The sequence below is a fragment of the Sinohyriopsis cumingii genome, chromosome 18 (genome assembly GCF_028554795.1).
Source record: "Sinohyriopsis cumingii isolate HCF-2022 chromosome 18, ASM2855479v2, whole genome shotgun sequence".
NCBI lineage: Eukaryota > Metazoa > Mollusca > Bivalvia > Unionida > Unionidae > Sinohyriopsis > Sinohyriopsis cumingii.
Genome location: NC_142978.1, coordinates 6724273 through 6750931, shown reverse-complemented (window position 1 = coordinate 6750931; position 26659 = coordinate 6724273). Strand labels below are relative to the sequence as shown.

Below are 26659 nucleotides of genomic sequence, written 5' to 3'. Positions count from 1 at the left end.
TCAAATCTAATAATTTACCCCCAGAAACATTATTCCCAATCAATTTTGTTTCCCCACAATAATGATGGGTCTGGGTTGCCTGGCCCCATTGAAAATCATCCTAGTGTAATCCAAACTTATCACTATCATTCCATAATCACATTACCGTTAGTCTGACATTGAATTTAGTGTGCATTGTTCACAATACTTGAAGTAAAATATCAGGATGAAAGCACGAATGTCATGGTATTAATGAATTTTTTTGAACAATTTCACCACTGAGACAGATGTGCAGTTAGTGATTAGCTCTTTTGTAATTAACAGCATCCATAAAGTTGATTAATTTGAAGTGATGCAATTTGTCTGGTATTATCATATATTCTCGTAGCTGTTTGTTAGTTGGATCTACCTGATGTGCTGGCAGATCTGGGTATGTGCATTTTTGGGATTAAGGAGTAGAATAAACAACATAGATCCAGATCTACCACTGCATTATGTGACAACTGATCTGGGTATGTGCATTTTCAGTATTAAGGAGTAGAAAAAACACAGACCCAGATCTGCCATTGCATTATGTGACAACAGATCTGGCTTTGTTCATTTTTGGGATTAAGGAGTACAACAAACAACAGACCCAGATCTGCCATTGCATTATGTGACAACAGATCTGGGCATGTGCATTTTTGGGATTAAGGAGTATAAAAAAAAACACAGTCCCAGATCTGCCACTGCATTATGTGACAACAGATCTGGGTATATGCATTTTTGTGATTAAGGAGTACAACAAACAACAGAACAGATCTGCCACTGCATTATGTGACAACAGATCTGGGCATGTGCATTTTTGTGATTAAGGAGTACAACAAACAACAGAACAGATCTGCCACTGCATTATGTGACAACAGATCTGGGCATGTGCATTTTTGTGATTAAGGAGTACAACAAACAACAGACCCAGATCTGCCATTGCATTATGTGACAACAGATCTGGGTATGTGCATTTTTGGGATTAAGAAGTACAACAAACAACAGACCCAGATCTGCCACTGCATTATGTGACGGCAGATCTGGGTATATGCATTTTCGGGATTAAGGAGTACAACAAACAGACCCAGATCTGCCACTGCATTATGTGACGACAGATCTGGGTATATGCATTTTTGGGATTAAGGAGTACAACAAACAACAGACCCAGATCTGCCACTGCATTATGTGACAACATATCTGGGAATGTGCATTTTTGGGATTAAGGAGTAGAACAAATAAGATAGACCCAGATCTGCCACTGCATTATGTGACAATAGATCTGGGTCTATGTTATGTGCAGTTGGGTCTAACTTATATTTGAGTGCATTTGGTAGCTGTTTTGAAATAAAATAATTTATTAAGTTCATTAATATGAAGTGATGTAATTGCTGTGTATTTGTTCAGGGACAGGAAATGAAGGTTGATTTACATGTATCGATTTTGAATTGTTAGTCGATTGAATGCGTGGAGATATTTAGTTGGAATAGAGTCACTGTGTGGCAGCAGTACATAGGTGTATCAAGATGCATTAACAAGTCACAGATCATTACTTTTACAAATTGTTTGGCAATTGTGTTGAATAAAATGTACCTCCCCCTACCCATAAAATCAAAACTAGCGCAAACAGATGTTATATAACTGAATATGATTATTAACACATTAACTCCTAGCGACGACTTTACAAGGCAGGAGGTAGTAGCCTACTGCTGAGCTCTGTAGCGTCATGGTCATGCATGATACACTAAAGCGGGTGGTATTATAGAAAGGTAGACAGGTGTAGCTCTACAATGATACCAAATAATCTGGAATATCTAGTTGCACTACAAAATACAGATAGAAAAACCTCATTTTTTGGACCTGGCTTTTTTTAACCCAAAATTGGTCCATGGTCAGAATCCGATTTTGTGTTCGGATTTTAGACTTTTGGGTCTCACATTGAAGGCAAACCAGTATGAACTGCAAACAGACAGATGAGCCTTTGCAAAAAGTAGGATAAGATGGGCACTTGGAATAAAGAGTGGTCTCCATACAAAAATAATGGCTCCGTTTAGCAAAAAAAATAACCCCCCAAAAAAGAGCTCCAATTTTTACCCTTTTGCACATGTGCGAGCCAAATAGCTGATGAAAAACAATGTTTCTAACACAGTTAGGCAGTATGTTATTGAAAGATCACCTGGGGTTTGGTGTTTTCAGATCTGTTCAGAAATAGCTTTCAAAATGTGTTTCCTACTTGATTTTCAGGCAAAAATGCCAAAAACCTCCAGGGGTTAATGTGTTAATATCTTTACACAAGATATTGTTTATAACAACCATAGCTCAAGAGCCATTCAACATACATGTATTCTGATGGAGTTTGGAATTAACATTGCCTTGCAATGTGCATATTGGTGTTTCATCCCTTAGAAGAGCTATGTCTCCCAGTTTGTTACTCATAAAATATCACTTTACCAGTTTTGTTGGATTTTAAACTAATTTGGCATGTGGCTTGAAGCTGATGCGATTTTAAGTGAGTATGATTTCTGTTGTTCTGTGACATCATTTACAGGACCCAATTAGCCCTAATTGCCTGACCTCGAGACTTTGGTTTCTGCTTTGTTACATTTCAACTAAACCTGGCTTTGCAGCCGTATGTTGATGAGACCTTGAATTAATTTAATTTCAGGTACTAGTATTCCACATTATTTATAAGAATTATGGATCATGATTGCCTGACAGTCTAACTTTGATTTCTATGGCATAACTGTACAAAAGAAGATTGCATTTCAGCCTGAGTTATTACGCACTTTGACCTTGACAAGATTATAAATTAATGAGTCTGATTTCCAGCATTCCATCTTGTTCTTTAGAAGAGAATTACTTTTAAATGTAGGGTCTCAAGGTGGTGGTATAAGGGCTAGCCTTTACAGATCACTCACATGTAACCTGTCTCCATGGATTTGGGTCTCAAGCTTGGCCAATGTGGAAATGTGAGAAAGCTTACCAATAGCTTCCTGTGGGTAGGTGGTTTTTCATGCTGGTTTTCAGGATTTTTCCTTCACCACATAACACTGGCCGCCATGTAGAGCCTATCCTATATCGCCATGTCGGCCTATTCTGTGAGTCGGGTAATTCTGCGCAACGATATGTAATTTCTGTAAACATTTGATCACGTGCTATTTTGGGTCAAAAATCCATTTTGTGTCCAGAAAGAAGAATCGTACATTAATTAAGAAAAGTGATATTCATAAAGTGTACAAAAATATCCCTCATTTAGACTCAAAATGTACATAAAAATGTGATTTTTAAATGGCAACATGTAGACCCACTCCATGACCTTCTTGAACCTGTAACCCAGAAAATTCGATTTACTGTGCATCTTTCAGAATCATACAAATAAATACATTATATAAAATATGTAAATGTGTACCATAAAACAAAACTGTATTTTAATCCAAGTTTCCAATTTTGCAAGAAGTTGTCCCACACGTACAAAATCATTTGCTACCCAACGTGTCTACTTTCCGCTAGAACATAAATTCTCAACAAATTCACCGGCGTATAGTCTGTTTCTAAATTCTGTAATTTTTCCCCATCAGCAAGACGTAAACATTACATCCTGTTCATTGTTGTTTGTCTTCCACTTAATGGCTTATTTTTCATAAAATGTTGAACATTACTAACTTTTTTACAAGATCGGTTTACTTTGCTTAATATCTCTTGCTATTTATTGTCATTTTTCTGGTGAATTTTTAAAAACTAGCTATAAACCTGACCTAATTACTCGACTGAACTGCTGACAGAAACAGTCCAAAGTAATATATTTAATTTCTATAGCAAGATGGATAAACATTACATCTTTTCAAAGCTATGCGCAGAATAGGCCGACATATCATGAGTCAGGAAGACGGGGGGGTGGTATCCCCGTGTCCAAAATTAATATTATTTTTAACTGAATATTCTGGTGACAATTGCATCTTTTCAAATGGTAATCATTGCTGTATTTTATTTTTATCAATTGGTCGATATCGGTATGCGTTTTGCTTCAATATTGGAAACGAAAACTTTAGGTATGCAGAAATGCCCGACAGAGGTGTACTGAAAATTTGCATTAAACCCACAACAACAACCACCTTTCAATGCACATCTTCTCCAAACATTGGTTTTTCAATATGAATACCTCTGTTCAAGGCCCTACAATGCAAGTTGTATTCAGTGGACCCATTGCATTGCAGCCATCTCCAGTGGCTGTATCTATATTTCATTGTGTTGTCAATATGATGTAAGTGCTGTGTTACACTTCACTGAGGTACTTGTTTGTATGTTTCTTTGTTTTTAAGTTAGTTTTAACAAGTTGAGTCATATCACTATAATGTCTGCAGTGTAGCAGTTTATAGTGATGTCTTGCATTGGGGCATCATGCTGCAGACCTGTAGCATCAGAAGGCAGACACTTTAACCACTTAAGCTATACAGAGATATGTGGATTCATTTTGTACAAATGACAAATTGGTTGTATTGATATGTGCACGAACCATGTTTTGTATAAATGTGCATCAGTTTGATCCCCTTGACTAAAACCACCACCCTTTTTTAAGTCATAATTCACCATCATGCTCCTCATATTTGCTTGCTTCCACTGAATTCAGTAACGTAAAATGTCACCCGTAGGAAAATGCAAGCTTCGATAACTGTACCACATTCAGGTTAGATTGAATTTGCTGCAATCTTTTCTTTGTATTGGATTAAGTGCAGGAATTCTTTACATGCAGTGATGAAGCAATATACTGATGTTACAAAGTAGCATTTAGCAGACATCACAATATACTGATGATACAAAGTAGCATGTAGCAGACATCACAATATACTGATGATGATACAAAGTAGCATGTAGCAGACATCACAATATACTGATGTTACAAAGTAGCATGTAGCAGACTTTGCAATTTACTGATGATACAAAGTAGCATGTAGCAGACATCACAATATACTGATGATACAAAGTAGCATGTAGCAGACATCACAATATACAGATGATGTTACAAAGTAGCATGTAGCAGACTTTGCAATTTACTGATGATACAAAGTAGCATGTAGCAGATGTCACAATATACTGATGATTTTACAAAGTAGCATGTAACAGACATTGCAATATACTGATGATGATACAAAGTAGCATGTAGCAGACATTGAAATATACTGATGATGTTACAAAGTAGCATGTAGCAGATATTGCAATATACTGATGATGTTACAAAGTAGCATGTAGCAGATATTGCAATATACTGATACAAAGTAGCATGTAGCAGATATCACAATATACTGATGATGATACAAAGTAGCATGTAGCAGACATTGCAATATACTGATGTTACAAATTAGCATGTAGCAGACATCACAATATATTGATGTTACAAAGTAGCATGTAGCAGACATCACAATATACTGATGATACAAAGTAGCAAGTAACAGACATCACAATATACTGATGATGTTACAAAGTAGCATGTAGCAGACATTGCAAAATACTGATGATGTTACAAAGTAGCATGTAGCAGACAATGCAATATAGTGATGATACAAAGTAGCATGTAACAGACATCACAATATACTGATGATGTTACAAAGTAGTATGTAGCAGACATCGCAATATACTGATGTTACAAAGTAGTATGTAGCAGACATTGCAATATACTGATGTTACAAAGTAGCATGTAGCAGACATCGCAGTATACTGATGTTACAAATTAGCATGTAGCAGACATCACAATATACTGATGTTACAAATTAGCATGTAGCAGACATTGCAATATACTGATGATGTTACAAAGTAGCATGTAGCAGACATCACAATATACTGATGATGATACAAAGTAGCATGTAACAGACTCCACAATATACTGATGTTACAAAGTAGCATGTAGCAGACATCACAAAATACTGATGATGTTACAAAGTAGCATGTAGCAGACATCACAATATACTGATGATGATACAAAGTAGCGTGTAGCAGACATCACAATGTACTGATGATACAAAGTAGCATGTAGCAGACATCACAATATACAGATGATGTTACAAAGTAGCATGTAACAGACATCACAATATACTGATGATTTTACAAAGTAGCATGTAGCAGACATCACAATATACTGATACAAAGTAGCATGTAACAGACTTTGCAATATACTAATGATGTCATGCTGATGTGCATCTAAGCTGCCATGCATAGTTTGATTAATTTTCCCTCGTTTGGGATTGGATTCCAATCTGTAATAAAAGCAGCTAGGTAGAATCAGGTCATTGTGCCCATGTCCATGTACTAATATGTGCAAATGATGGACTATAATTTAAGGTAGCAGTATGTTGTTGAAGAGTGTGAACTTAACATATTGTGTAGACAGAGATTTTGTAGTAATTTTAGTGACATCACTGATTGATGTTTCTATATACTGCAGTTACTTATGTGATTTCAGATAATGTACATACATGTAGTTACTTATAGCTTTGGTCTATGTGCAGACTTCATAGACCCAGATCTTCCATGGTATAATGCACCATCAGATCTGGCTCTATGCAGTTTATTTTAGGAGTAATTAGTAGAATGAATGTCAAAGACCCTGAACTGCTGGCACATTATTTGCTGGCAGATCAGGGCCATTGTTGTTTGCTGTTTGATGGAAGACTATATGGTAATTTTTAGTTGGAACATTCAGTATTGATGTTTTTGCAGCATTCATGCTAGGTAATCATTCAGGCAAATAGCCTTTTAATTTGTTTAGATCTTTTCACCCCCCCCCATCCCCCTTTTCAGATCATCATTTGCTTTCCTGTTCTTAATATAATGCCATCTATTATATCCTTTTGTTCTGTGGCCAGTCTTAAACAGTTTAATTAGAGTATTCATGCTTTTTGTAATCACTGATTAGGCTTTTTTATGATCTCAGGCCCAGACCAGGAATTATGACACTCTGAGCTGAGTTTCCACTTTCGACAGGCAATCAGAAATAACCTTTCAGAAGTATCGTTATATACTTGCTTATAAGACGAATCCAACTGCAAACTGCATAGACCCAGATCTGCTGTTGCATAATGCATTAGCAGATCTAGGTATATGCAGTTTGTTGGGAGTAATCAGTAGAAAAGACAACATAGACCCTGATTTGCAGGGGCATGATGCAGTGGCAGATCAGGATCTTTGCTGTTTGCAGTTTGATTTGAATTATAAGCAAGTATAGATGGTAATGTCATTCGTGATTGGATAAAACAAAATCTTGAGCTCAGGAGTTTTATGATTTTTAGGCTGGATTCCATGTCCATGACTTAAATAATAGCTTGGCTCAAGTTTTATGATATTTAGGCAGGATCCTATATCCATGCGTTTAATATTGGCTAGGCTCTTGTATACTGGTACACATTGTAACTATTTGACAGTTGTGAGAGTGGATGAAAATCAATATTCACCATGGAAATAGCAGGCAGCACTTGCATATCTTTCAGCCAGAGATTGAGTTCAGATGGCAGAGACACAAATGCATTACAATTCAGCGACATGATGCTAGGATGCAGCACACTAAAGGGTGTGCAATGTGCACTGCAGCTGCAAGAGATAAAATATGCATAGCAGATTCAATCAGGTTCTGTCGTGAAATATCCTCAGATTGCCTTGAAAAACCTTGTATTTAATTTCAGCCCACTAGCAATTATTGATGGTGTTTTAGGCAGTCTTACATGGAGCTGACATTCCGTATTTGACTTAATACTTGTACTGTGTGCTTAAACATATTATAGATTTGGTAAATTTGATGAGGTTAGATGGCCAATGCTACCCGGAAATCAGAATGAAATCAGTAGAAAGAAGAGGTTTGAAAGGCCTTTAATTTTGCAAATATTGAACATAATTAGGTGAAAAATGGGAAATTTAAGTTGCAACTTAATGACACAAAAACTACATAAGTGAATTCAAAATGAACTGATCCATAGTTGAATTTATGGAGTTCCTCGCAGAATTATCATTGGTTGTGGAACTTTTCATTCAGTTGCTGTACACTTGCATTATGAATTATTTGGGTGCTTGCTTAAATATATTTGTAGGGTCACTCCAACAGCGCTGGCAATCAAATTGGTCAAGTAGACTGGTATCCCAATAGTCATCTCCTTAATGGTATGATAGGAGGATAACACTAGCATCACATCACACAGACATTTTCTTTTATGTGGTACTTTGTACAGTTCAGAGAAAAATAATAACCTTATAGTACCCATTACCCCTTTCGATATGTATAGGTAACCAAAATGTATTGCAGTAAATCTTTGCTTATTACTGTATTTGGTAGTTTGCACAGTGACCATACAGGCGAGCATTATTGTCATTAGCATCCCTCACTTGTGCCCACAGCTAGCCTCTGCAGTCAAATTGCTAGTACCTGAAAGTTTAAACTGTATGACTGCTAGGTCATTTTCTATTCAGAATCCCATGCTCTTGGCATCCTTGATAATGACTGAATTAAATATTCATGAAAATTGCATTGAATGTAGATGTTACTTTAACAAGCAGATATTAAATAGAAAGGAAGATAATGTTTACAGGCATGTTGTCACATTTAAATCAACCCCATATGTGATGTGTGTGTGTGTGTGTGTGTATATATATATTAACACACACATACAATCTATTCATAAAAAACATCAGCAGTTTTGCAGAATACATCAAGTTGACATTTTTAATTTTTATTCCATACATTTAAATTTGCCACATGCAATCTTGTACGAAGTTCAGTTTCACTAGTTGCACTTTTTAAAAAAATAATACAATGGGTAGTCTAGAACTTGTTCATATGTCTAATTCAGATGTTATGGGAGAGTCTCAGAAGTAACTTCTGATTTAAAAAATGCACATTTCAAAAATATGTGAGCTTCTGTTGCACTGGTTTTAAAATTAGGGTAGGTATTTTTTTTTTTTAACATTGTAAATATTATAATGATCAGTATATATAATGTTTATATAAGCGCATCAGGTAATGGGGCTCAATTAGATGCAAAAATCAATTTCAGGATGTTTTTTTTAAAACCTTTTTTTTTAACCAGGGAGGAAAAAGTGCTTGGGTTGTCAACAAAAAACATGGACAGTTATCCACCAACCAGAAACACATTTTTTTTTATCCTAAGGGAACATTTAAAAAAAAATCAATTTAATCTTTGAAATGAAACCTGGAAATGACCTGACCATGTTTCTATCAAAGTATGTGAATACTGATTAAAGTTTGTCATAAATAGCACACACTGGCGATGTTGGAAACATTATCCCTGTCATCTGCAACTATGTACAAAGGAGCTAGCTAATTTTTTTCTGCGCTGAGAACAATTCAGTGTGAGGGCTCATTTGCCCTCCAGTATGGTCCTGCCCAGTAAAACACAAATAACCATGTTTAGATTCTGTCCTCAAAGTAGTAATGCTACCCCAGGCATATATAGCTGTAATGATACCCCAGACATAAAAGATGGTAATGAAGTCCCAGGAATACATGATGGTAATGATACCCTAGGCATAATGGGTGGTAGGTTCTAAGTCAGTCATAATATTCTGGGTGTGTTTTAGCAGCAACTTGACTTTCTTCAGAGGGGCCCAGAGTAGCCAAGTGGTCTAAAGTGATTCCGTTACAGATAACCGCCATCTCACCTCTGTCTGTATGGGTTCGAGTCTCGGATTTGGCCAATGTGGGTATGTGAGAAAGCTTGCCAGTAGCTTCTTGTGGGTCAGTGGTTTTTCCCAGGTTCTTCTTCCGCTGTTAATCCTGGCCACCATGTATAGCCTATTGTGTGCTGAAAAATGGCATTAAACCCTACAACAACAACTCTCTCCAGAAAAACTAGGATAAAGCCACGAATGCAAGAAAGTGACTATTTTTATGGGTTTTGCCTAATGAGAAGCGTGATTATTACAGTATATGTGGGTTATGTTAGATATACTAAAAAAAACTTAAGCATCATATTTTAAAATTTTTATCATATCAGTTAGTGTAAGGACATTTATCATTACTACCTGTACAAAAGATATATAGCTAAAGAGTATGAGTATTGCCAATTAATGTATAGCTAAGCAGTACAAATGTTGCCAATAAATGTATAGCTAATGTTTCTCCATTGATCTCCATCACAACCCCAGTTGGAGATGTCTGTTGTTGCTTGGTGTGTGTGGAGCTGACTGGTGAGGCCAATTCAGGCACAGAAGACTCTCTCGCATGTGAAACACACCAGGGTTGGTGTAGAGGTTGAGGTGTTTACAGCTCTGGCCATAAGACTGGCACTGCTCTGGTCGCCTAGTGGTTAGAGCATCCACCTCTGATGCGGGAGGTCGTGGGTTCGATTCCTGGCTGAGTCATACCAAAGACTTACAGAAATGGTACTAACAGCTGTCTCTTTTGGCACTCGCATTAAGAGGTTAGTGTTAGGACTGGTCGGCCTGGTGTCAGGATAATGTGACTGGGTGGGACATCATGCTACATGTCTGCTGCATGATGCCGCAGTGTTAGACATCACTATAAACAGCCACATTGCAGATATGATAGCGCTATGACTGATAAATTGTTAAAGCTACGTTAAGAATCCAAATCACATTACACTTAAGAATGGCATGTTTTCTCTGTGCCTCAGCAATTTTCCATTGTTCTGCTGTGCAGGTGCCAGATTTGATATGTGCCAGGAGGGGGAGTCTTGCGCACAGGGGCTTCTGTGTGGCATTGTTGGTATGCAGATTTTTCAAAGATACCTTCAGTGATTTATTGAAGTGCTTCTTTCACCCTCCAAGAATGTGCTTCCCCCTTGCAGAGTTCATAGAGCAGTTCTTTTGGAATTCAATCCTTAGGCATGTGGACAATGTGTCCTGCCCATCTAACTTAAGCCCTCAGCAACAGCCTGAAGACATATAGGATGCTGGCCCTTGTGAGCACCTCTGGATCAGGAATTTTTCTTGGCCACCTTATCCGCATAATCCTTTTGGAGACAGTTGATGTGGAATTGATCGAGTTGTTGAAATGTACAGCTAAAAATTATTAGTATTGCCCATAAATGTATACAGTAGCTAAGCAGTACAAGTATTGGCAATAAATGTATAGCTGAACAGTACAAGTATTGCCAGTAAATGTATAGCTGAACAGTACAAGTAATGCCAAGAAATGTATAGTTAAACAGTACAAGTATTGCCAATAAATGTATAGCTAAACAGTACAAGTAATGCCAATAAATGTATAGCTAAACAGTACAAGTATTGCAAGTAAATGTATAGCTAAACAGTACAAGTAATGCCAATAAATGTATAGTTAAGCAGTACAAGTATTGCCAGTAAATGTATAGTTAAACAGTACAAGTAATGCCAATAAATATATAGCTAAACAGTACAAGTATTACCAATAAATGTATAGCTAAACAGTACAAGTATTACCAATAAATGTATAGCTAAACAGTACAAGTATTACCAGTTAATATATAGATGAACAGTACAAGTATTACCAATTAATATTTAGATGAACAGTACAAGTATTGCCAATTAATATATAGATGAACAGTACAAGTATTACCAATTAATATTTAGATGAACAGTACAAGCATTACCAATTAATATTTAGATGAACAGTACAAGTATTACCAGTTAATATATAGATGAACAGTACAAGTATTACCAATTAATATATAGATGAACAGTTCTCCTTATCAGCCAGGAGCTGGGTGATCTACCAGGCTACTTGTACTTCACCGCTAGCTACAAAAATGTGTCTCCCTGCTGGGGGAGGTTCTCCACCTCCACCCCCACTTGGCAAATCACCCTTCAATTTAAATCTAATGGAAGGCCCTGAGTAAGAATACTGCCAATAAATTCAGATGTTTTGCAACTTTATATGTTATATTTATCTTTTCAGAGATGGTTAGATCCACTAAAGACCATTAAAAAGCAGTGCAGAGGTGAGTAGTAATTACAAAATTCATATGATGAAATTTGAAAAGCAGTGTTAGATTCAATTTAGATACATTATCAGCTGGTATATAGAACTTTACCTTAATGTTGCAAAACTAATCCATAGTGAATGCTTTCATATCAAAGGGACCCCAATTTCAGAGATGTGCCAGGGCATGTAACTGTGCAAATTGTGCAAAATAGTTATGAATTTGTGTACTTGGAAAGCAGTAACACATGGAAACTCCTGCAAATTAGTTCCAAGTTGGACATATAAAATCCACATGGAAACTCCTGCAAATTAGTTCCAAGTTGGACATATAAAATCTACATGGTGCAGGATAAAATATCTGATAAAATTAATTGAATGAATATGAATCTTAAAAAAGGTAATGATGCTTAATTAGTAGGAATGCCTCTGTCCATTCCAGAGTACATGTATGCAGATTTAGGTTAATACAAAAGGATACTTGGAAATTCCAACAGTTATTTACAATAGAAAAATGTGTACCAGAGATGTTCTGCAATTGACATGCTTTCATCACATTTGAACATGCTCAAACTTTGATCCATTTATGAAAGGTGAGAGTTCAGTCATAGGTGGCTGGAAAATTACTGATTATTTTCAACTTAAGGTCAGTGCATTGCTGTCGCAAATGTGTAAAATGCATGGCAGAATGAAGGAAGTGAAGGATGAAGTGGAGTTTATTGCAACACAGAGAGCAAACAATTCTTAAATGATATTAGATCCTGGTTAGATTAACTAGATACTGGTTAGATTAACTACTTATGAAGAAAGACAATTTGATGCAATGTCTCAAAATCATGTCAACTCTGCATGAAATGGGGTGGGTGTATGCTTTGTAATAGTTACTCAAATTGTGAGAAAAGTGACCCATTTAAATAAACAATTGAGTTTTTAATTTAGGACACCAACTCATATGACTTGCTAAGTCACCAGATTACATTCAGTTTATAGAGCAGAGACATCCACTAGACAGTACTTGTGAACAGTGGAAAATTCTATCAAACAACTATAAGAGAGCTTCCCAACTTGTTGAAGCTGGTTAGGCTAGTTATTCATATACCCCTTCAGTCGGCAGACTGTGAAATGGGGGTTGGGTTGGGTTTGTTGTTGTTGTTTATCAGCACATGACACTTTCCATGCATAGATAAGGAACAGATTAAACTCTGAAATAGCCGACTGATTAATGCTTTTACAGATAGAGGGGGAATTAAATACAGATTTCAATTTCAGTAAAAACTAAATAGAGTGGAGCAGAAAATAAGATGAATATTTAAGTATAGGATAAATTGTGAATGATGTCAACCCCCCCCCCATTTTCTTTCTTCAACTCACATTTGTTTTGGTGACCTTGGGTTAAGTCCCCCCTCCCCCCTTTGAGATAAAATCCTGTCAGACAGTTTGAAAATATGATACTGATCCACTGAGCTGGTGTTGATAATCAGGAAATAATTGGAAGATGGTAAAGCACTACACTAATGCACATTATTTGAATTGAATCCCTAAATTAATCAATTTATTATCTGCATAGTTTTGAAATTATGGAATGTGGATTGTGAATAGTCTTGAACTTTTTATATTTAATGCTTAAAAATCTAGCTACAGTGGCATTGTGAGGAAGAAGATGGTTGTAACATCTCAACACTGCAAACAGTCACAGGATGTACAATCGTAAAAAAAAGTTCATTAGCCCAGGATATGATACTGTCATATAGTTAGCTTTATTGGTCATAGATCAGAAGAACTTGTGCATGGTCCATTGTCTGTTGTTTGTCTGTCCATTGGCAGGAGATAATTACTGCTACTCCCTGGAGGATTGCATTGAAACTGGATGCATTCATCCTAGGTTCTGTTGGTCCTAAATGATGATGGTGCTGCTTGGATCTCCAGTATGGCCTCCACAGTGGCCATCTTGAAAATCTTATTGCTATTTCTACTGAATTGTCATATCAAAATGCACTTTTCACTAAAGGACTTCATGATGTCTAGTTGGTCCGAAATGAAAATGTTGAAAATGTTGCCAGTTTTTGATGTCAAATATGGCCACCACAGCGTCCATCTTGAAAATCTTATTTTGTTATCTAGCTTATCCATAATGAAAATTGTGCTGATATGGACAGAAGCCATCTTGTTTATTGCTAATTCTTCTGAATGAAATTTAACATTGCCACTGGGTTTTTCACCAAAGACTTTATTTGATGTATGATTGGTCCAAAATGAAAATGGTGATCTGATGTCCAGTATAGTGACTTGGTTTTAGTTTCCTCATCATCATAAGCCAGTAATGTGTTAAAAGTGCTTTTAATATCAGTCAGAAGAAAATTTTAATTGGTACTTAGTAACCTGCCTGAAAACAAGTGGGTCATGATGACCTACTTTCCATGTTCCAGTAATTACATCAAGTTTTTTATTTTGCATTTAGTCGAGTTTTTCTGACACTCTTTTATGTACACATAAAACTTCATGGTTATATTTATCTTTGAGGGTAAAACTCACCACAAGCAAAGGTAGGTCATCTGACTTACTTTTTGCATGCTCCAGTGATTATTTCACATTTATGGCTGAGTTTATCTGTCACTGTTATTTATACAGTTCTGAAATCTGATGATGGTATTAATCTTGGAGGCTGCTACATACCATGGGCAAAAGTAGGACACATTGACATACTGTACCTGTTGTGCTTCAGCAGTTTCAGTACCTTGGTCACTATTATGTGTACAGTCGTGAAGGTTTATGGCTGTTTTTATATTAGTTATGTGAACTACCTCATTGCTGTACTGTTAAAGTCATGGAAATGGACTTCTCTAGCTCTAGTGAGAATGACAAGTTTTTGGATTATGCCAAAATTGAGTTGTAGCATTCTGCTGAATTCTTGTCAGTTGTCTGGGCTAGTGTGATATAAAATATATCATCTCCTGAATTAAAATATTTATTGCACTGACAACAAAATCTGGATTTTTTTCTACATATTCAGAATATTTTCCCACACTTGACCAAAAATTGCTTCCTCAGCAGAATGTTAACTTTTCCCAAGCTACTGCAGAATTAATGTTACCAAGGGAACCCCCCAGATTAAAGGTACTACATTTTAGACTTGATGATAATATTATCCAATCAGCTGTCCATCAATACAGTTGATCTGAAGCTAATAGTGCAGCAAAAGTTCATGTACAGTGCTTTCTTTTCTCATTCCAGGACCACCTTATGAATTTTTTTTCCGTGTCAAATTCTATGTATCTGATCCAAGCAAGCTAGCAGAAGAGTATACCAGGTAATTCTTCCTGTGAAAAGTTTCCCAATTTTCTGAAATTTTGTATTCTTGTGTTCACATTTGTGGATAATTCTACAAACAGTACCATTCTGCAATTGTACACATTCTTACCCACATTTGTGGATAATTCTACAAACAGTACCATTCTGCAATTGTACACATTCGTACCCACATTTGTGGATAATTCTACAAACAGTACCGTTCTACACTTGTACACATTCTTACCCACATTTGTGGATAATTCTACAAACAGTACCATTCTGCAATTGTACACATTCTTACCCACATTTGTGGATAATTCTACAAACAGTACCATTCTACAATTGTACACATTCTTACCCACATTTGTGGATAATTCCACAAACAGTACCATTCTACAATTGTACACATTCTTACCCACATTTGTGGATAATTCTACAAACAGTACCATTCTACACTTGTACACATTCTTACTCACATTTGTGGATAATTCTACAAACAGTACCATTCTACAACTGTACACATTCTTACCCACATTTGTGGATAATTCTACAAACAGTACCATTCTACACTTGTACACATTCTTACCCACATTTGTGGATAATTCTACAAACAGTACCATTCTACACTTGTACACATTCTTACCCACATTTGTGGATAATTCTACAAACAGTACCATTCTACACTTGTACACATTCTTACCCACATTTGTGGATAATTCTACAAACAGTACCATTCTACACTTGTACACATTCTTACCCACATTTGTGGATAATTCTACAAACAGTACCATTCTACACTTGTACACATTCTTACCCACATTTGTGGATAATTCTACAAACAGTACCATTCTACACTTGTACACATTCTTACCCACATTTGTGGATAATTCTACAAACAGTACCATTCTACACTTGTACACATTCTTACCCACATTTGTGGATAATTCTACAAACAGTACAATTCTACAACTGTACACATTCTTACCCACATTTGTGGATAATTCTACAAACAGTACCATTCTACAACTGTACACATTCTTACCCACATTTGTGGATAATTCTACAAACAGTACCATTTTGCAATTGTACACATTCTTACCCACATTTGTGGATAATTCTACAAACAGTACCATTCTGCAATTGTACACATTCTTACCCACATTTGTGGATAATTCTACAAACAGTACCATTCTACACTTGTACACATTCTTACCCACATTTGTGGATAATTCTACAAACAGTACCATTCTGCAGTTGTACACATTCTTACCCACATTTGTGGATAATTCTACAAACAGTACCTTTCTGCAATTGTACACATTCTTACCCACATTTGTGGATAATTCTACAAACAGTACCATTCTGCAATTGTACACATTCTTACCCACATTTGTGGATAATTCTACAAACAGTACCATTCTACAATTGTACACATTCTTACCCACATTTGTGGATAATTCTACAAACTGTCCCATTCTACACTTGTACACATTCTTACCCACATTTGCCAGTACTCACTGCATATTACAAAATAATGTGTGGTTTCATTGCATAGATCACTGATAGAACAAATTAAAAATTCATATGTGTTACTTCAAAAAAAAATTTGTTTGACTCCAGTAAGTCTTGCCTTCGGGCTTCAGTTGTGTATGTGAGGTGTCTGTTGAGTGCTATTTTAAAAGATAATTTTTGACACTTACATATAACCTACATTCTTTTTAAGCAACACTAATTTCTCAAGCTATACAGCACATAGCCCAATGTAAAATGTACCATTTTTGAGATAAAAATTGGACTGTTCATTAAATGGTTTTCAAGCACCTTCTTATTTACCCACCATTAAATAATGCCATCCAGTTATCTGGTATTTCACTGACCCGTGGACATGAATGTGCTTGATGGCCGTGATACAGTATGCTGAATGGAATAAAGAGCTCCAACAGTTCAGCTAAAGATGACGTGCCTTCAGTTATTTTTTCACACTATGTTTTTGGAAAGATAAACACACCTTAGTGTGCATATGCTGTGTACAGAAGCAACATTTGGCCTTCATATTGACATGAAATTTACAGATATTGCATTTTTGAATATTTTTAAGTTTCTGTGAAAGGGGGAGTAATCCTTTTTTCTGAATGGACTTTGTCAGTGATCACAGTTCCAGATACTGCCGAGTCAAGCCTGCCACTTCAGATACTCAGGTCCTATATTTTGGTACTTACATGCTCTACTTGTATTAATTTTCTTTTTAAACGGCAAGTTCCTTTTATATGATTTTGGGTATACTGTCTTAGTGTGTTCTTGGAGAAAGTCACTTAGCTACATCTCCTTGGCCAATAATTTGTTGAAAATGCCATTTAAGCCAGTAAAACAAAAGCATATCTTGTTTTTTTGTTTTGTGTTCAGGTATCACTTCTTTCTGCAAGTCAAACGTGATATTGTGGAAGGAAGGTTGCAGTGTCCAAGGAGTACAGCAGTCTTGTTAGCCAGTTATGCTGTGCAGTGTAAGTAGCCCATCTAATTCAGTAATTATTGCAGTGTAAATAGGATTATAGCCCATCAGTATTTTAGTAATTTTTGCAGTGTAAATAGGATTATAGCCCATCAGTATTTTAGTAATTTTTGCAGTGTAAATAGGATTATAGCCCATCAGTATTTTAGTAATTATTGCAGTGTAAATAGGATTATAGCCCATCAGTATTTTAGTAATTTTTGCAGTGTAAATAGCCCATCAGTATTTTAGCAATTACTGCAGTGTAAGTAGCCCATCATTATTTTGCATTGACATTATTGTTATAGCAAAGAACATGATTTGCACCATGCAAGTTTTTGAAAGTTTTTTATACGTGTATGGTATTTATTAGTCTTGTAAATATGTTACCATTCCTCATTTTCAGCAACACAGGTCTTAAGTCTAGATTCACGGCTGTTTTGATAATTCCTCTGTGTGGTGGTACACTACTCAGAAGTTTAATAATTTCAGCCTGGCCATGACTGTCAATCTGTAAGGTTTGAGTTGTTGCTGTGATCCTCTGCGTTTCTGAAATATGTATCATGTACATCATAATAACAAGTATTATATAATTATAAACAGGAATATTGAGCCTTGGAAATTAGCATTACAGACAAAAACTATTAGGACTGATAAGAGTTGCTTTTGAAGTGGACCAATATACCAGCTTGCAATTCCACGTTAAAATATACAGTTTTGTTAGTGACAGTATCTTTACTGGTGGAAGAGTGCTTACTTTGATGTTGTTGTTGTTGTTGTGGGGTTTAACGCCATTTTTCAGTACACGATAGGCTGTGCATGGCAGCCAGTATTAATGGTGGAGGAAGAACCCGGAAAAACCCCAGGAAGAACCATCGACCCACGAGAAGCTACTGGCAAGCTTTCTCACATACCCACATTAGTCGAATCCTAGACTCGAACCCATGCAGACAGAGGTGAGATGGCAGTGATCCGTAATGGAGAGCGCTTTAGACCACTTGGCCACTCAGGGCCCCCTTTGATCTTGTAGTAAGATATAAAAATAAAAAACATATTTCGCAAAAAAAACATACTGAATTATATATTTAGACACCTTGAGAAGTCCCTTAAAACTGATTAAGTTGTGATGACTGTGACCCAGTTTTCACCGTCACTGGGGAATACTTGGTATTTAGTGAAGGAATTGTATCATAAACATATAACGGACATTAGCTTGTAAGCAAGATTTCTCCAGCATGAACTGAATAGGATATTCAAATGCTGGATGGTGGGGGTACCTAAGATTACATTAGCTGCTCATTACCTTGAGCAAATTTTAAATGGTTACAGGACCCAAGACCTTATTATGATCTAATTCCAATGTCACAGGTTAACTTTTGGTTCACGTTAATATCATTTTTAGCACTTGTATATTTAGCCATATCACAGTGAAGTTTGATTATTCTTTTTAAACCTGCATTTGGGGCCCCGAGTGGCCGAGTGGTCTAAAGCGCACTCCGTCACGGATCACTGCCATCTCACTTCTTTCTGCTTTTCATCGAGTCTCAGGCTCGGCCAATGTGGATATGTGAGAAAGCTTTCCTCCATCATTAATACTGGCCGCCATGTATAGCCTATCTTGTGCTGAAAAATGGCGTTAAACCCTGTAACAACAATAACAACAAACCTGCATATAAGATGTACCTGTTCATAAAAGGAGAGATTTCAGTGTATTTTATAAACAGGGTTCACTGTAACTAGTATCAGTTCCCTTAACATTATTGTCTGAATCAAATGATGACATCATCTCTCACCACAAATGGCTTTCAGGTTACAGTGAGCTAATTTATTTTGTTGGTACTAGTTTTTGTGGTTGGGCAAAAAAATGACATTTGTGTAGGTACTCCGATCTGTAAACTCAGGAAAGATCATTGTTGGTTGTGTTCATTAACATGTAGTTTCTAGCAAGCACAAAATCAGCAAAAATTTGTATGCCATGAAAAATACACAATATTATGTCCCCCCCCCCCCCCCCTTTCACATGGTGACCTTGGAAATTTGTTTAAGGTAATCAAGAATGAAATCAGGTTACATGTTCTAATGATATTAAGAACATCATTGTCACACAAGGAATCCATTTTTTAGGCACAACTAGACCCCACCTTGTACTAACATAATGATGACCTTTGACCTAAGAGGACTTTCAGAATCCATTGGCATAAATGAGTTTGTGTTCAGAAGTACCCCTCTAGGATAGTCATCACTTTAACTTTGCCAGCAGCCAGCATATTGGTGCCAAAAGATGTCAAGTTTAGCCCTTACAAGTGGATATATTTTTGGTTTTCTGATGGAAATTTTATGAATATTTATTGATTTCTAAATTCAACACTTTGACATTTGTTCCAAGATGCCAGTAAAGTACCAAATTTTAATCCATACAAATAGGTAAGTAACCTTGATGCTGTGTCTTCCTTAGATGGCAGGTATTCTCACTTTATAATTAGTCTATATTTCCACTACAAACTGCATTTGAATGGGTACCAGTTTGTAACCAGTCCATCAGCTTACTTTCTTTGTAGACCTAGATAATTTAGTGTAATAGCTACAAATTATTTGGCAGAGGTGTAGATACCAATGAAGGGATAAGTCATAAAAAGTGCAAAATATTTGCAGACAGTTGGAGTTTAGAAGAAAAAGTGAAAGCGATCTGACTGAACGAGAAGAGTGAAGGTTCTGTGATCATTGCTGAGAAATTGGCTATCACAGAGATTCAAATAGTCATTGTCACACTTGTACATTCTACAGCAGTTGGAAGATGGAATGGATATAGAATGATAATTACAGCCAGATGTTTGTACTCAGATTTGATTGATAAAGTACTTGTATGGATTTGCACTGCAATTGATGTTCATTCATGAGTTTTAATCACATTAATGCTAGTTTTGTCACATTGATTCCAAAACATGTGATTTTATAATTTTATATTATTTGGTAATCAGCTGCACCTTTCTTACATTTTTGATAATTATTATTCACAACTGTGTGATCCACTTTAGAAAGGGCATCCAATCTCATAAGGCCACTTTTCTGCTGCAGAAGGGGTGGACTTATAATAGGGAGACCACTGTGTCACACTTCCTACAAAAATTCCATTTTATTCACCTTGGTAGAATTTTCTCATAGAATGATAAAAGCTGTCAGAATTTTAGAAAACTTCTACCAGGTACCATTGATTATATATAAACCTGAAGTTAAGTCAACATTTTAAAACTTCCACTGTATCCTATACCACTGTATCCTATAAATATCACCATCTGGTACAAAGTCCAAGAATTCATCCTCATTTTATGATAAAGTTCTGAAATCCTGCCTTCATCATCTAGTAAATTGTTGTCTAGTTATAATATATATCGTCTGACTCCCTTTCCTTGGCCTCACTGTCATATGTGGATGATTATTTAGAGACTGAGCTTGAGCTTTGTAAGTAACACTTCGATCATACAGTTTGTGAAATCTGTTTAAGGTTGCAACTGAACACGTGTCAGTTGTGTGGCAAGATCAAATAACCACCCTCTTTTACTCTATATACTTGCTTATAAATTGAGTCCAGCGGCAGACTCAGATCTACCATTACGTCATTCACTGCTAGATCGTGGTCTGTGATAGGAGTAATCAGTAGAACAAACAGCATAGGTCCATATCTACTGGTACATTATCTAATGGATGGTCAGGGTCTATGATAGAAGCAATCAGTAGAACAAACAGCATTTGCCCAGATCTACTGGTACATTATCTAATGGATGGTCAGGGTCTATGATAGGAGTAATCAGTAGAACAAACAGATAGGTCTATGATAGGAGTAATCAGTAGAACAAACAGCATAGGCCCAGATCTACTGGTACATTATCTAATGGATGGTCAGGGTCTATGATAGAAGTAATCAGTAGAACAAACAGCATATGCCCAGATCTACTGGCACATTATCTAATGGATGGTCAGGGTCTATGATAGGAGTAATCAGTAGAACAAACAGATAGGTCTATGATAGAAGTAATCAGTAGAACAAACAGCATAGGCCCAGATCTACTGGTACATTATCTAATGGATGGTCAGGGTCTATGATAGAAGTAATCAGTAGAACAAACAGCATAGGCCCAGATCTACTGGTACATTATCTGATGGATGGTCAGGGTCTGTGATAAAAGTAATAAGTAGAACAAATAGCATAGGCCCAGATCTACTGGCACATTATCTAATGGATGGTCAGGGTCTATGATAGGAGTAATCAGTAGAACAAACAGCATAGGTCTATGATAGGAGTAATTGGTAGAACAAATAGCATAGGCCCAGATCTATTGGCACATTATCTAATGGCTGGTCAGGGTATATGTTGCTTAAGTTGGACCAGACTTAAAAGTGAGTGTATGTGGTAATTGGCATGGTGAATAGGGGAGAGACAAGTTTTTACTTTCAAAAACAAATTCTTCTGGTGTATTCTAGTGCTTCTATAATGGTTTAATATACAGGAAGAGTATACAATCATAAGTTTGTTTATATTGTAAGCCAAAATAGCATAGACCCAGATATTTTGGTGCATTATATTGAAGCATATCTGAATTGCAGATTGGTACTTATAACCAGACATATGGTTTGGCTAAATTCCCACTAGACAGCCAAATTCTAAATATGAAACTCTCTCCTTTAAACATAGCCAACATTATCCACACACATAAACAACAGAATAAAGGTGTACCAATTTTCTGGCTACAGTGTCAAAACATACACCAGATTTGGCATTGTTTGGTTTGAATTTCAATGAATTTAGTATTTTCTGTGGGGTAACAGTTTTTGTAGATCTTGAAGGATTCTTTAGTTGAATACGTAGGACTCCTTTCGTTTTATACAAATTTATGCAACCAACAAAACCTTAAAAATTGTGATCCATAGAAATGAACTGATGGTGCAGCAAAACCTTTCCCGAAAGACCACTACTATGTGAGACCACCTCTCTTGAGAGACCATATTCTCAGTGCACAAATTTATTGATTATATAGCATTGTGACCTGTTATGAGAGACCACTTGCCTTGAGAGACCATACCTTTCTGGCAGAAAGGGTGGTCTTTCAAGACAGGCACTACTGTATTTATGACTGAAAAGATTTGACTGTAACTTGTATTTATTTTTTCTCCTTGTAGCGGAACTGGGTGACTACAATCCAGATGAACATATAGATGGGTATTTGTCAGAATTCAGGTTTTTTCTAAGTCAGACAGAAGATTTTGAGAAAGAAGTTTCTGAGCATCATAAAAAACACAGGTTTGTATTTTTGTTAAGTGGTGTGTTTGACACTCGGACCAAAGGAATATTTTCCAGCCAAGAATTACCATATTTATCTGATAATAAGCCCATATCATATTTTTTTTAAATTGTTGGCCAATATTTACTGCGGATGTCTCTGACAATAAGCCCACTATCTACTTCTTGATAAACATTGTCAGGCTTATCACGGGAAAAGCCTTGTAATTGCAAAATATGGTCTTGTTCATGTACAAAACAGTCATTGTAGGAACAAAGGTGGCAACCTTGATTCAGCAGTCATGTCAGAGATAGGATAAACATGAGTTCCACTCTATCAAACAATGACCAAGTCATCTAAATGCTGGAACAGTGACCAAGGTAAACGTGTATCTACCTGGTCAGCAAATGACCAATACACAGCCCAGGAAGTATGACATTTTTTGGATCCATGGAAGGTTTTCAAGGATCAGAGTGCCAGCCAGTATGGCTTGTTTGTTTTTTCATTGAGTGATCAGTTAACAAAGAAATCATTTTCTGTTCTTGATTTTCATCAATTAGAATGATATTTGTTATTATTGTTGATGATGTTATTATTAGCTCCACTGACAATAGACCAAGAAAACATATTATGGGATGGTATGTTGGCCACTATCCATATGTTATCACCAATTTGTTATCACTACTCCTAAGCTTCTTGGAGCATTGCCTTCAAACTTTTCATCAAGTGGTCTGGTTGGTCCTTATTTAAAATGGTGCTGCTCAGACTTGAATAGCACTCCTTGAAAATCTTTTTATCATTACACCTTCTGAATGGTTGACATATAAACATAAGGTTTACACTGAAAGACTTCCTGTGATGTATAATTGGTCATAAATTAAAATGGTACCAATCCTACTGGATGGCTATATCTTCATTCGGTTTTTACCAGTAGACTCTGGATGGCCATATTAACATAGGTTTTATTTCATCAGTAGACTTCTGGATGACTTCATAACATACATAGTTGGTCCTAATTGAAAATGGTGGCAATCTGACATTTAGTATAGTCACCACAGCAGCTATATTGAAACTATTATGGCTAAAGAATATCAGGAATACTTTCAACACTAAGAAGTTATAAAGAAGAAATTACCTTATACTGAACATTTGGAAATTCTTTTTGACCAGTTGCTTCAAACAGGCAGGAGAATTTCCTGAATGTAAATGGGCTTCTAACATGCAAGACAAAATTTCCTGAATGTAATTGGGCTTTAAATATGGAAGACAAAATTTCCTGTATATAAATGGGCTTCAAACAGGCAGGAGAATTTCCTGAATGTATATTGGCTTACATATTTTCATTACCTGCTTTGGCAGAATACTAAAAAGAAGATAGCAGTATTAATTTTTGGACATATTATTTATAAACATAGTGTTTTTAATCATTGTTGAATATCTTGAACAATTTTTGTACCATACCATGCCAGTGGTAGAGGCATATAGTATTATCCTTTTCCATCTATGCAACCTACCATCACATCTTGGTTAAGTTTTGCATTTAGGTTATTTTGGTCAGTTAACAGTGAATACATGTTCCGTGAATACATTCTAATTTTAATTTGACCAACTGATAAAAAAAGGAAATATATCTGTCAATTTTGGGTTAGCTAAATATTAATGATGATGATGATGATTGTGATGCTTTACAATGAGCAGGCATAGATGAATACATAAACTTATTTTTATTTGATAGGATATAGGGAGACAGGAAAAATATAAACAATACTGTCACTACTAATAATAATGTTTCAGGGGTCAGACTCCTGCAGATGCTGAGTATAATTACCTCGACAAGGCCAAGAGACTGGAGATGTATGGTGTAGATTTACACAATGCTAGGGTAAGGGTAAGCATGCTAAGTGAACAGCCACCACTGTGTGTTGCTGTGCCATCTAGTATTAATGCTTCCTCTGCTAACATTTTTGTATGGTGCTGTGCTGTCAGTGAGTAACTCACTACTTAAATGTTTTGTAAATACCGGATACTCAAATTTGCTCTTACAGATCAGTTAGGGTATCATTGGTGATGTTTTCTTTGATTCAGTTGATCACAGGTTGTGAACAAACAGAAATGGTGTGACTCAGAATTTCAGAGAAAGAGAAATAAGTTATGAGCTGCTTCCATAAATCACCTTGGCAAATTCAGATTACTTTACATTATATATATTCTCACAAAGCCCTTTTAGAATTATGTTTTATTAAACCAAATCTTATTACATTGCCAAACTTTGAATGAGGTCAGTTTAAGTGCCTCTTATTGTGTAAAAGTTGGAGTTAATGAAATTTTGAGGACTGGCTTTAACTCATTGTCATGTAGTAGACACTATGTAAGAAAGTTGCATTAAAGAGTAAGAGCAAATTTGAGCTGCAGTACAGCTCATATGATTTTTCTTTTCTCCATGCATTATAATGTGGGTGGGGAGAGGATGGATAGAATCGGGGAAAATACCCTGCATATTGTACCATTTGAAACTCTGCAGCCAACTTGAAAATCTTTGTTGTATAGCTATTACTTCTGAATGGATAGCCACATTAACTTTTGGTTTTTCACTGTATGAATTCCCACATTTGTTGAAACTATGTTGATATATCATTTAATTTGCTGCTGATAGGGGTGTGACAAGTAATAAAAATAATTCAACAGCAATTTCAGAAGCCAAATAACCAAAAATTTGATTATTATTTTTTATAATCAATTATAATTATTGTTTTCTTCTGTAAAATATTTTTATAATCTTCTACTTTTAATGTTTTCTCTTTTGCACAACCAGCATGCTTATTAGGTTAAGGATAAACCATTTCAGACATGTACTTAAGTCAGTTACCAGTTACCAGAAATCTTCACTTGTGTGGTAATCTGGTGACACTGGTAATTTCATGAATTCAGAGACAGAAAAATATTTTCAAGTTTGCAAAAATGACATATTCCATGAAAATTATATCAAGTATTAAAATCAGTGGTTGATTGGTTCTTTGGAACTGATCATTGAAAGAATAAAACTGATTCATTGCTGATTCATTGTTAGCTAAGAAAATAGTAAATTCTTTTACAGCTTTTCTGTAAAAGAAACATTACTTGAAAGAATATAACCCATTTTGACAGAAAGCATCAAGACATGAAGGTCTTCTAGATTGGAAGAAATGATGCTAATCTGCCATCAAATAGGGACCGTGGTAGAATTTGACCAAATTTTATAGAAAGCACTGTGAGGTAAAAGCCTTTCACATTCATACAAATGATGCCAAGCCACCACAATAATGGTTTTTATTACTAAATGCATTAGAAAACTTGGAATCACTTCTTAGAACTCCTGAGGGGGCCTCCGAGTTGCTGAGTGGTCTTAAGTGTTCATTGTTATGGATTAATGCCATCTCACCTCTGTCTACCTCTGTTCAAGTCTCAGGTTCGGTCAATGTGGGCATGTGAGAAAGCTTGCCAGTAGCTTCTCGTGGGCTGGTGATTCTTTCTAGGGTTTTATCTTGTTCTTCATCTGCCATTTATACTGGCCGCCATGTATAGCCTATTTTGTGCTGAAAAATGGCGTTAAACCCTACAACAGCAACTGTTACAGCAAAACTCCTGAGCAAATATAACGGAAAGCATCATCGCATAATTGCCTTTCAGATGTGTATAAATTATGCTGAT

The 26659-nt window shown here is 36.1% G+C and overlaps 1 protein-coding gene across 5 annotated transcripts in view; it reads left to right on the top strand.

The window, feature by feature from the left end:
• Positions 1-26659, top strand: part of LOC149776022 (tyrosine-protein phosphatase non-receptor type 4-like) — a 284029-nt gene that overhangs the window by 59325 nt on the left and 198045 nt on the right. For 4 of the 5 annotated variants that reach the window (XM_089941773.1, XM_089941769.1, XM_089941772.1 and 1 more), the window contains 5 exons: positions 11897-11939; positions 15152-15227; positions 17612-17709; positions 22872-22992; positions 24767-24860. In XM_089941773.1, the coding sequence (XP_089797899.1) occupies positions 11897-11939; positions 15152-15227; positions 17612-17709; positions 22872-22992; positions 24767-24860 (432 nt within the window). The remainder of the gene's footprint in view (positions 1-11896; positions 11940-15151; positions 15228-17611; positions 17710-22871; positions 22993-24766; positions 24861-26659) is intronic. The other variant, XM_089941770.1, reaches the window with a different exon arrangement.